Raw genomic sequence first — 12,888 nt, forward strand, 5'->3', positions numbered from 1 at the left:
TTTGAGGCGCCGGGTTTAATATTAAAGATAGAGTACAGAAGTGGTTCAGCTTCTAACTCCCCGAAAGAATTTCCTCCATCACCCTAAAGGTACCTCATCATCATCAGTACATATTACCTGCACAATTCTACAGGGTACAATTTTAGGTCCCGTGTTATTTTTGGAAGAGGATTACACAAAGAAGGAACTGGAACACACAGATAGCTAAAATTTACTTAAGCAATGCAAGGACTGCAGCTTCAACAAAACTGCTTCTTCATCAACGTCATGTAATGTAATAGCCTTTAAGCAGGCACTAGACTTAAATAGCCTCCTGAGGCTATAATATGGTCTTTAGCTTTGACAAGATAGAGGGGGTAATGCACTTGTGTTTCTTACTACTGCATATTACAGTACATTGAAAGTGACACCATTCTTATCTTATACCTGTTATACCCACAGCTCACAAAGAAAGAAGCTGTTTTTAAAAGGCCCCAATCAAAAATACAAGCCAGCTCCAATCCTTTGTTAGTACATCTACATTTCTGAACAGATTATGAGATTTTACTGATCCATTGATTTTAAATTTGTTCACCCTGCTTTGTTCATCCTCGGTTTCTGGATCTTGCTACATTCTACATATTTCCTGTGGGGTTTTCTCCCATTGTTTGCCAGAAATTATCTTTCATACTTTACTTGTTCGAAATTTAGCACAGCACACAAAATAGAAGGAGTATTTCCACTGTAAGAAGCTTTAAGATTAATTTGTGGTCGTACTAAGGTTTTTCTTAGGCGTGATCCGGCAATGTTGTTGACGTGTGCCTGTAGTTTTCAGTGAAGCATTGACTCCTCACCCTGCATTTAAATCTGAGTCATGATGGAAAGACAGACATTATTAAGTAAAATTATGACATAGTTGACTTTTCTGGCTAAGCTGCTATTATTTATGAATAAGCACAGAAAAAAATATGGTTCTTAGTGTAGAAATAAATATGCCTATGCTGATCCACAGAAATATATCTCTGTGCTTTTTGATTGTACATTTTCATATCTCTGTGTCTCAGTCTGAATGATGTGACCTGTGAACGGTGACAAAATGGCTGGTGACAGTTTATCTGTCAAGAAGCACATAATTTCTGTTGAGAGACAGCCATCATTTCTAAAGCAATCGAGCTGATAATGTAGTCTGATGATAGACGTGATGGCTGTCATTACGGGCGTATACTGAATGAAATTGGTCGCTCAGACCATAAAAAAACATTTTCAATCTTGAGGTGCTGTGAGTGTTTGTATATTCTATTTATGTCCTAACAGATCAATTAGTGAACACAATGTAATTTAACACAATGTTTTACTTTTTCCTCATATTACCGATCCAGCCAGCTAATCAGGGTCACCACTATCAGAAGGAAATGAACCCCCTCCTTCAATCAAACCCCAGGTAAGCAAGCACCTTTCACACACATTTGTGGCAAGAATACTTTGCTGAGCTCCAAACATTTAAATTTATTATACAATCTATGCCACAAGACAAGGTCAGCATAGCTTAAGAATAGAAACAAAAGTCACTGTTATGTGTTTTGTACATTCTTATGTATTGTGCATGAAGGCCAGGCCGTGAATTGGGTTTTTTCTTTAAAAAGACCTGACATGCTGCCTCCAAACACCTAACATCTTTGGGTACTTGGTTGTTATTGATCAGGTCTTGGCAATGGAAGTGATACTAGTTGAGAAAAGTGCAAGCCACATTGATGTATTTTATGTATTTCATTCCTAAATGGCCTTATGTAGCCTGTATTTGTGTTTGGCTGCATGTACATGAAACTCTGATGGTAACCATTAACAGCAAAATGAAAAGTTAAATGTAATTTCTCAGATAGATATGCTGACTGGAGCTTATCTCTCTCACTGATGAGTATAGATAAATTGTATGCCAGGTACCGTATTTTTCTTCTCCTTTAACTGCTGTTGTCATTTTCACAATTAACTTTTTATATACTTCATAATGTTAGGCATAACGTTTTTTGTTCAAGTCCTTATAAATGAAGAGTGAGGGTTAGACTGTTTAGCACTGACTTCCAGCAGCCATGCAAGGAGAAATCCATCATTGATGAAGCAGAGGACGACTGATGAATGGTGGGAACTTCAATAGTTCATAATGCAAAGCAACCACAAGACGTGTTTCACCTTGTTTTACCTGCCTACAGGTCAAAACCAGAGTAAGTTAAAGAAAGACAACACATTGATGAATGGGCTTACATTACTGGAGGAGGCAAAAGAGCTTAAAACTGCTGCAGTATTTTAAATATTTGGGAAAGTGTACCCAATATCAACTTCAGGCATATACAAAGCTAAGAACACATACAGTCTAACATAACTCAGAAAACCACCAAATGATCAAGAGGTTGACAAAGTGAAATGAGGAGTGGGTACACGTACATGTAGCAGTGATAGAGTGTCTGAGAGTGGAATTTCCTTAAAGGAAGTCAAATGGGCTTTGTAGTTTTCAAGGCAAGATAAAATATAATGATGTACAGTGTAACTCTAACTGACATTAGTAATCTACCTGAGAGGGAAAAAAGAGAGTTAAGGCTCGAGTCAAGTAACTCTTAGAGACAGGTTTAGTACGTTGTTTTAGCAGACCAGGTACTCAAAACTCTTCAATATTATTATTATTATTATTATTATTATTATTATTAATAATAATTAAATACAACAATTTAATATTGGGAGCATTTTACAGTACGTAGTGCAATCTGAATTCTGGGCAGTATCTAAAGCTGGCTTCAAGCAATGTATATTCATCTAAAGATGGCAATATATGGATGGATCCCTTGCTTTGGAGATCCCTACATCCGTCGCTGCACATCTCCATCTCTTTGTGGGTGTACACAACTATGCGGTATATTACAAAACAAGACAAAGAGATTGCATCATAGTTCCTCTGCTCAAATTATGCAACCACCTCCTCTCTAACACTTTTGATTTATTGATGAAAAGCAAGGTTGCCTGGTGTGAACATGTGTAGACTCCCATGTTCTGAAATATGTAGGTACTATTGTTTAAAAGTGATTTGAAAATGTTTAATTTCTCACATCTGATCAACTGTCAGGACAAGCGGGACCGTGTTTTTGCCTTTTATGTGATATATCAGTGCTTTGGGCTGTTTAAATATTCAGTGAGGTTATGCTGCTTGATTGAATGTCCACTAAAATGAATATTTCTATTGACAGACACCTCAAACATACTCCCCGACTTGTCTCGCACACCACTACAGCATCCGCAGCTGTACTACTGAAATTAGACTTCGGAGGAAGCATTGATTTACATTTTGAAGAGCAGCTGCACAGGATTTGTCGTTGTTTTGGCTCCTTTTCTTTTAGGCATTGCATTCTGAGACACCCTTACATTGAATTCTATCATGGTATTTTTTGAGCATCTTGGCATCTCTGCAAGGCTTCCTCTACAGCTACAGTTTTCTTGACAGCTAAAATGCTCCTCTTATGGTGCTTAGTGTTGCCAGGGCTTTTCTAGCATTTTTTAACATGTTCCTTTGCGTGTGATACTTGGGTCTGCCTTTGGCTGGCATGCCAAATGTAAACTACAAATCAGGCTGTCAGCGAGACCTTGAGTAGCAATTCAATTGTTTCACAATAAACACAATTGGGAAATTCAGTACAATTGCCAGGGTGTCAGACAAACAGTTGCCTTGGTACTGTTTCAGTGGGAGATATTTGGAAAGCTTAATTTCAATATTCTTCACTGCTGCGCAAAAACACTATGCTTGCCAAAATTAAATCAAACTAATTTATTCCTTTTATCACAGGTTCTTCTCTATCTGGATTATAATGACTTTAAAATCTAAGAATTTAATCACTCTCACGACTCCCCCTTAACAATTTGAAGTCCAATTTGCAGCTCTGTAGCAGAGGCCTTTGTCCTCGAAAATTGCTTCCATTAACTTTTGTACTATGTTCCTGCCTATCACATAGTCAAAGGGGTGTTAGAGTGGGGTAAATGCCTTTGTTAGAAAGAAAAATCAGAGCCTCAATAGACATTTCTGATTCATGCTTAAATGCATGGAAAGATCTGATAGAAAATTAATCGTCCTGTTTGTAGGTGTTCATTTTGTCATTGCTTTTTTATTTTTTATTTTATGCTCAAATCTATGGGCCTATTTCAAGTCATTCAACTGAAAGCTATTTCATACAGGAGTTAAGATATAATTAATTTGATATACTATCATACAGTTCTTTTGTAGCATTGGCATCTTTGATCATTTTACTTCATTACTGCAGTTAGAGATACCATATCACTTAAGATAGATGCACCTATGTTATTATAGTATTTACTGTAATAAGGACATAATGACAGATTCACTGGCACCCAATTCCAAACAACATCCTGTTAAGTCTACAACAGTAACGTTAATCAGAGAAGATACTAGAATTATTTTGAACGTGCTCAGTAGACAGACTATACTGTGGTTAGTCAATGCACTTTTCAGAGAGAGCGACTTGGTGGTGAGACAGACCAAGCTGAGATGAACGTTTGAATTGCCTGTTGTCAGTTGAATACTGTACAGAAGAAGATTATAATTCTTCATTAAATATGCTATGATGTGCCCTTATGAGATGCCATGTCCAGAGGCAAAAGATGTAAATGGATAATTGCAAGTAATCATCCAAGTAATAATTCATCTTGTGGCATTTTTTCTCTTCCAATATTCTGTAAAAAAAAAAAAGAGCAGTGTGTGACTTACTGGAAAATGACTGATGTATCACTGTAGCCTTTTCAGTACCGGGAAGATAAACTCATTTAGAGTGAAAGGAAGACCTGCTCGCACAGACACAGACAAGGTTAAGACCCCTACTCTGGGCCAGAATGTGGACACTTGGAAGTCACAGCTTGAGACAGAATCTAATAAATGATCCTTCAGGTAAAACTGTGAGGCGGAGAAGCTAAGTGTGCGGGAGAAGTAGCTCAAGGACGATGGAAGCTTAGATGGGCTTCTGAGAGCAGATGATGATGGGACTTCATTGTTAGAATGTCATATAGAGGCAATTTGATGTGCAGGGTACAGTAGGAGGATGGTGAGTGTAATGGCATGTGTTGTCATGACTGTGTGCCTTTATGGTCTTTTCCCTAGGGAGTGGATGGATGTGCTCAGCCCTCCTATTATGCCTCCCAGCCAGCGGAGAAGGTCAGGCAACACATGGAGCAATCGGGGAAATCTAATCGGAGGTACAGTACAGTAACCTTAATTTTGGTCCTTTTGCCCCCAGACGGCAAACAATACAATGCTTTAACATTAACCACACTAATTCAGATGCATTGAACTAATGGAATCATCCACTAGTGTCAAAGCTTACAAAAATGTTCCACCAAAGAGTGCACTCAGCATGGTGGGAAAGCATGTGAAACTGTATCTAATTAAGGGTAAAAACCCCATGAGAGTGGAGCTCTCTGTCCTCCACATAACTCCATAGGTCAAAAGAGACAGGCTCATTACAGGTCTGTACCCCCTAGACACATCGACAAGGTTAATTGATGAAACCTTTTCAGTTTACAACATCAGTTTTAAACCTCTTACACAATGTGTCTTATAATTAGTTTTCATTATCGTCGCCGAAGTTCTGATAAGATAAAATGTTCCTCCTGGAGCATTCCATAACCTTTTTAGCATTTCACTGCCTGTCAATTTAACAGCTAAATTCACATGCTTTAAAGTAGTGGGGATTACAGGGAATCTCTTTACTGCTCCATAATGTGGTACAGAGTCTGGGTGTCTTAGGTCTTGATTGATGAAAGAAAAAATGGCAACGGCAGAAAACTTTTAAATCCACCTGAGTCTGAAGGTCACCGCGCCATCCGCACATCTCATTTTATTCCAAAAACAGCTGATTGAGTAGGCCCTTATTCATATCTGGCATCCATCTAACGTAAATACAGTAAAAATACAGTATATATTTTATATATGATCTATGCAAACCTAATTGATTTGAATTAGTGTAGCACTGTTATCTATGCATGTTTTGAACAATTACTTCTAAGTGCTGCAGAGTGATTTTCTTACATTATTACAGAAGGGGATGAGACCGTGAAAGAAGAGGAGAATGAGGACGAGTATTTGAATCTGCTCTATGATCCTTGCCTGAACTGCTATTTCGATCCAAAGACGGGGAAGTACTATGAACTAGCTTGACTCAAAGCTCAAGTGAATCCGAATTAATAAATCAGAAGTCATTGACGGGATGAATGGCTTCAGGATGTTTTTTTTTTTAGGCCTAGCTTATTGATCAGTAATGAATTCCCCAATTCACAAAAACCCTTCCATATTGCTGCTGTTTTTGAGAGAATAACAGGAGCTTTGTGTCTCCATAAGAAGAGTCATGTTAGTGTGTAAATGGGTGCGATTCAATAAATCAGATACATGCAAAAAGTGAGTTGTTGCCCATTCAGTAGCACATCTGATGGTAGAGATATTCCTTTCAGATGTCTTGGCTAGCAAATTAATATGTAAGCCTTTTGAAAGAACATCCTGGAGCTTCTTTTTACTCAGAAGATTTCTTACATTTGAATTTTGCTTGGATTAATATTACAGCATGGGTCATTTTGTTCTTTATTTATCATAATTTGTGTATAAAAAGTAATTGAAAATATGTTCATGTGTACATATATTATTTTAAAATAAATTTGAACTGAAATTTTGGCTGCTGATTTCATGTGTGGATTTTAATTAAAGTGTCCTGGTGCTTTACTTGCGACTATTTAATAGGCCCACAAGTAGAAGTGATAAAAGAAGAATATGAATGTGTTTGAAATGTTGAATATTCCAGCTACAATTGTCCCTTGTTGTAATACCTGTATTCACAGTTGAACCTGTAACTGGAGTGTTATTATGGCCTGTAACCAGTAGCAACAACAGATGGGCAAGTCTTTACAGCACTTTTGCCAGAAACACTGATCACACCTGATCATCATTTTCAGCCGGAGAGGAATTGTCGCTTCACAATGACAAGAAAACTTGTCACATTGTGATTCCCAGTCGTTTTAACAATTCAAACAATACCCCAACTGAATCAGTGAGTGAGCGATGGGCTCAGGTCGGAGGGCAATCCTTTTGTCAGACATTACAGAATATGAACTGTTCATTATTTGTGAAAAACACATTTCACACCAGTTCGCCAGATTCAACAAACAATAGCCCAAGCAGGAAATATTGAATATAATTAATTTTGTCCAATAACAATAATAGCCACAATTTAACAAAACATCTTGAATATAAAAATTAGTTTAGACACAAAATTAAACATTTGAATAAACTTAGATGGCACCAACAACTGGTACTAGAAATTGTGCCTTGAGGAAGAAAGATACTTTATTGAGCACCATTCATGTGCTTCACAGTATTGTTTTCCTAATTCTCTATCTGATGATAAGAAATATTGCAAAGAGGATCATCCACTGAAATGGGTTCCTTTTCTAAAAAAGATAGTAAAACAAAAATCTATTACGTGCAGCAAAAATGTAAAGCCTCAACATTGTTTTAAATGAACCACGTGACACACGTCTCCACATCACATGCTGTTTCCTGAAAGGGGGCGTGGAAATGATGCCTGTCGCAACAGGTGAGAGCAACCAGGAAGTAAACAAACATAGCGTTTGGTCCAGTGCGGCAACAGTCAGACAAAAAAACTTTTTTATTAAGTCATTAAATATTCCCCCACCAATTCGGGGTTATTTTTAAATTAGGCTTTAATGTTCCGAGTTTTGTTGTTCCATAATGAAACCATAAGGTCAACCAGGCTCTAAAGGATGTCAGCACAACAGGTAAGGACGTAAAGACATATGGTTGTGAGATCCATCATAATCCTGCTGTAATTGTTTGCAAGTACAAGCGCGTCAGTATTATTAAGATCATCGGAGTTGCTTGTCATTACATTCGCAGATGCAAGCCCACGATACACTGCATGTACTATATATATATGTATAATATTCTTGACATGTAGGCCTCAACGTGTTAGTAGAAAGATGGAAATGTTTTCGTGATGTAGTTCTTGGAAGACTCAAACACAGGCTGACATCATGTAGTGGGATTATTATGGTTGATGCACTCTGCAGTGAAAGCACTACATTGATTTCTTGGAAAAATTGGAACCACTTCACACTAATTGATTTTAGGAAGGCTCAATTATCTTTGTATAGCATAATATTCCTTTTTTTTGGTACAGTTTATAGTTTATTTTTTATCTGGAATCGTTCAGGTTGCGCGATTTACTTCCTAATCCAATACAAATAATTAAGTGAAATATAAGCATAAATTCATGAAGAAGTAGTAAGATGTGTCTGACTTCACAATATGCACCGACTGCATATGCTTAAATTTGTTGGAATTACAAATCTGGCATTATTTAGCAGTGAAGTAAAGCTTCTGCCTATTAAAAGTGCTCAAAACCTCACTTTGAATAATTTCCTTGTATTTTTTATGCATTTTGAAATTTTGATGGTAACATTTTTGTTTAGTATAAATAAATTCAACCATTCTAGATTTCTGATATGTTATGTCATGTAATTATAATAAATGAAGTATGGTCATATCACATCACAGTTTTTCATTGTTTTTCATACATGACCCCTCCTCACCTGTGTGATTAATTGTTCCTGCTGGATTTTTAACTATTTTTTATGTTTCATAATCCATGTGAATCCTAAATATCACTACAAAGACTTAATGTTGTCATACTGCACTCCAAACATTACCTATGATCTTATGCATAGCTCTGGCTTTAAAGATGTAGTGATTCCACTTCTGATGGGAGTTATCATTTATTGTCAAAAATGCATCACTTTCCCTGCTTGGCCCAGGGATTCACACCCCTGCTGTTGAGCTTTTGGGTTGTACACCGGCGTGATCCATAATACACCGCTGTTCAGCTGTCATATCTCCCGCCCCGTATTTCCTTTTTATCTGAGCCACACATCATGAATTGAGCTGTTAGGTTTATGGGCTCCTTAACTACCCCACTGTAAGATCTTATTGGATTCATTTGTCTTTTTAGGCCAGGTTAAGGCTCCACCCTGGGATTATTGCGTCTGTGATCTTCGTCTCTGTGGCAGCAATCGTTGCTGCTGTATTGATCATCCGAAAATACTGCTTCCCTGTCAAGTAAGCTAACTTTATTAACGAGCCATAACAGCGTTATTTAAAATTCTTTGTGCAGTAAAGACACATCTCCCTGGTCTGTCACATCACTTTATTTCAGCGAGGCGACATACAGATACTCAGTGCTGAGGCGGATGGAGGATCAGGGTTCAGCAGTGAGAGAGGAGGATGGCGACAGGGGGCCCTGCACAGTGGGAGAGGAGTCAGACGAGGTCAGTGCATCGTGGCTTTCCCTGATTGTGGCTTTCACAGTCATCCGTCCCACAGCACAAGTTGACACAGCTCTAACCTTCCTCATCACATCACATGTCATTTGTAACTTTTTTTTTTCCTTGTGACAGGATCTTCTGGAGTAAATCGCAGACTGGGAGGCTGCTCGGCCAACCTGAAAAAAAGAGGGTTCTTTTGTGGATGGATTGTTTAATGGTTATTTTCAGTATTGATTAATCTTCAGAATATTTTTTTCAATTATTGATGAATCATTTGGTGCACATGGCCGAGGAAAGTGGTAAAGAAAGAAAATCACAATTTCCTGCAGCCCATGGTGACTTCATCACCATTTGGGAGTCCAAAACTCCCGAATATTCAATTTGATATAATTTAAAACAGGAAAAAGCAACACATTCTCACATTTGAGAAGCTGGAACCATCAAATGTTTGGCATATTTTTTTGAACAATAACCTCAATTAGTAATCGAGTATCAAAATACTTGCTGATATTATTTTTTGTGGACTGACTAATCAGGTTATCAATGAGTTACAGCTGTCGTGTAGTTTATGTTACTGGGTTTGTATTCATTATCTGGCTTGAATTGAGTGTTATTTCTTTATGTTTAATGTGAAGTATTGAGTTTAATCTGATGTTTTACCAGATTCTTTAAAGCTTGTCTTACTGTCCAGCTGTTGAAACCCAGATGTGAGAAAAGAGGAGGTGATAAACATATTGATATGTTGAGCTCACAGCAATAATTTGGGACTTTATTTGCACTGAGTTTCACCCCTCAGGCTACATACAAGCTACTCCTTGACCCACTCGTAGGGGCAGGGTTGTACCTGCAGGCACTACTCAGGGCTGAATAAAATATTGCAAACTCCTCTGCATGTTTTTCAGGTAAAAGAACCATTTAATCTATATTTTTCACAATCAGTATTCTCCTAACAAGATAGCACAATCAAGTATTGCACGTAAAATATTTATTGATCATAAAATGTCATCACAGCTAAACTTTTAAGTAGAGTTAGTGTACTAAAATACAGTAATTTACACAGTATGTCTACATGGTTATTATACTATCATTAATTTTGAAAGCATAAGAAAATCGTACAATAATTTATTAATTTCTAGACTGATATAAATATTCTGACCTACGTCTTTGATCAAAATACTTCTAGCTATGTGAAAAGGTGGCTACTGCTGCTGATCCAACTGAGAATCAACACTCCACCGCTCAGATTCTTCTTGTTTTCACTAATTTTATAAAATACTGTCAACTAATTTGAGAATAAAAATGTATGATTAATTCGGGCATGATTAAATGCCCAGAATCTAGTTGTATGTATTGTATTATACACATGATATTGACGAATGGAGATAAAAACCTGTAGAAAGAAAGTGGTTTCAAGGTAATAATTTAACAGAAACAAGATAATAAATAGGAATGTAACAAAACCTTTCACTGTAGAATTATTTCATTAATGCAGGTATTGGGAGTTGTTGCATTATAAAGAATTTATACATTCATTCAGTATCTGTCTGAATAAGTCAGAGAATGCACAATATTATCCAGCTGTTGTAAAATAAGCACAATTTCCACAAAGCAACACACGGAATATGACATTTCTGATGATTTAAAACACCTTGATTGACTTGCAGCTAAAAATAGTCACACTAAGACTGCAGCTATCTACCAGTTGGCCAGTTTCCTTTGAAATGTATTTCCCTTTTCATGCTAACATTAACCCACTTCAAGTTAATTTGCTGTCCACAGACTCTTTAATGGACTTCTAGGCTGAGTGATGTTGCATGATATCTTCTGACAGCTACATTTGCCACAAAGAAGAAGAAAAAAACACCCAGCAACTGCATCTCCCAGGGAACATTATTATGTGAACATTAATGTGACAGGATGCTGGTCACAGCTTTCACCATGCTTTCTCTTTTAATTAGTGTTTGTATGGCCAACAAATTAAGCAATGGAATCAATCTGTTGTCATCGGTCTCCACGTGTTTTATGAGTAGTTCTGGTATTATTGCACATTTTACATCTGATGAAAGGGTTTTCTCTACAGTTACTGATGATGGTATGATGTTAATGTTGACTCCTGTGTTATCGCTGTATATTCTGGTGTATATTTGAGAAATACATATGTTCTTTATTAAATATATTCCTCCTGTGGACTGGCTGTTGTGTTTGCCACCTGCTCAGATTCAACTCATGACCTGCATAATTTACTCGTTCTGTCTTATCTGAAGAGCATCTTTGCTTTGTTAGAAAATACATATTTTATATTGTTTGAACTGCTGACTTCCCAAGGTTGCCCATTTTAAATAAGCTGTGATTGTTTACCAAAAAAGCAACAAACATGGATATTTTATTCCTACAATGTTATCCAGTCTTGATTCTCTGGATGCACAATGTTCCCTCAGATCAGTACAAAGTAGTACACATAGACCATCTACTGGTTCTCTTTAGTATTACACTATAAACGTGTTGTTATAATGTAAATCCCTTTATATGTAACAGCCTTCTGTTAATATATATATGTGTATATATATATATATATATATATATATATATATATATATATATATATATATATATATCATTACTTTAGCAAAGAGGGAAGTCAGGAACTACAGAGACAAATAAACTGGAAGACCTATAACCTGTACTGCACCATGGGGTACCTCTAGTGTGTCTTTTAATGCTTTTTGACATTTCATTACAATAACTTTCAGGTGTCAGAAACATTTTTCATGGCATTTACTGTATCTTAGCAACATCTAAATGATTTTAATTTTATTTATTTCACATTTATTTAACAAGCTCAATCAATTGAGAACCAATTCTCATTCACAGTGATGACGTTGAAAGTCTGTACCAGTAATTTAGATACAGCCAGTGCAAGAAAACAATATTAAACGTGTGACCCAGACTAATGTTTGCGAACACACTTATTATAAATATTAAACAAGCTTTCAAGTGTTCTTCTTAATTCTCTCAGAGTTATTGGATTACTGACCAGGCAAAGTGGGCTGCTGAAAAGGCCCTATGTTCACTGTGTGTCAATTAGTTTGGGGTAATTTCATTCACTTCTATACATTGAATTTCATGTGATATAAATGGGTGACACATTAAAGCCAAGGAGCACTGAAGCTCTTCTGGAGGCTCGTGGCAGCCTTCCAACTATTTGATGGATTTTGTGCTGGTTCTTCCTGTAATTTGTCACCCGTCTGTATGTGGTTCATTTTTCAAAATATAGCCATGTAGAAGCTTTAATTCTTTCATCAGCTACTCTACTGTTTATTGATGGATAAAATTATCATTATGTATTATGGTTTGGCCACAGTAACTTTAATAACAATCATAATACCAGTTCTTTACTGCCTGTAGAGACATTTTTGTTTGGATAGGAAGATAAGAGCTACTGTTTAAGGATCGTCACATGCCTACTGAGGACAAGGGCTTGACCTCTGCTTAAAGGGATTATCATGCCTGTCACCATTTATATGTAAATAACAA

At 36.8% G+C, this 12,888-nt stretch overlaps 1 protein-coding gene across 2 annotated transcripts in view; it reads left to right on the plus strand.

Moving 5' to 3' along the window:
* The window catches only part of cfap20dc (CFAP20 domain containing), a 29,129-nt gene extending 22,438 nt beyond the window's left edge, over positions 1-6,691 (plus strand). For both annotated transcript variants that reach the window (XM_051415757.1, XM_051415758.1), the window contains exons 15-17: positions 1,359-1,420; positions 5,129-5,223; positions 6,066-6,691. In XM_051415757.1, coding sequence (XP_051271717.1) covers positions 1,359-1,420; positions 5,129-5,223; positions 6,066-6,184 — 276 coding nt within the window. In that variant the 3' untranslated portion in view covers positions 6,185-6,691. The remainder of the gene's footprint in view (positions 1-1,358; positions 1,421-5,128; positions 5,224-6,065) is intronic.
* The last annotated feature ends 6,197 nt before the right edge of the window (positions 6,692-12,888 follow it).

The sequence above is a fragment of the Dicentrarchus labrax genome, unplaced genomic scaffold (genome assembly GCF_905237075.1).
Source record: "Dicentrarchus labrax unplaced genomic scaffold, dlabrax2021, whole genome shotgun sequence".
In the NCBI taxonomy this organism is placed as follows: domain Eukaryota; kingdom Metazoa; phylum Chordata; class Actinopteri; family Moronidae; genus Dicentrarchus; species Dicentrarchus labrax.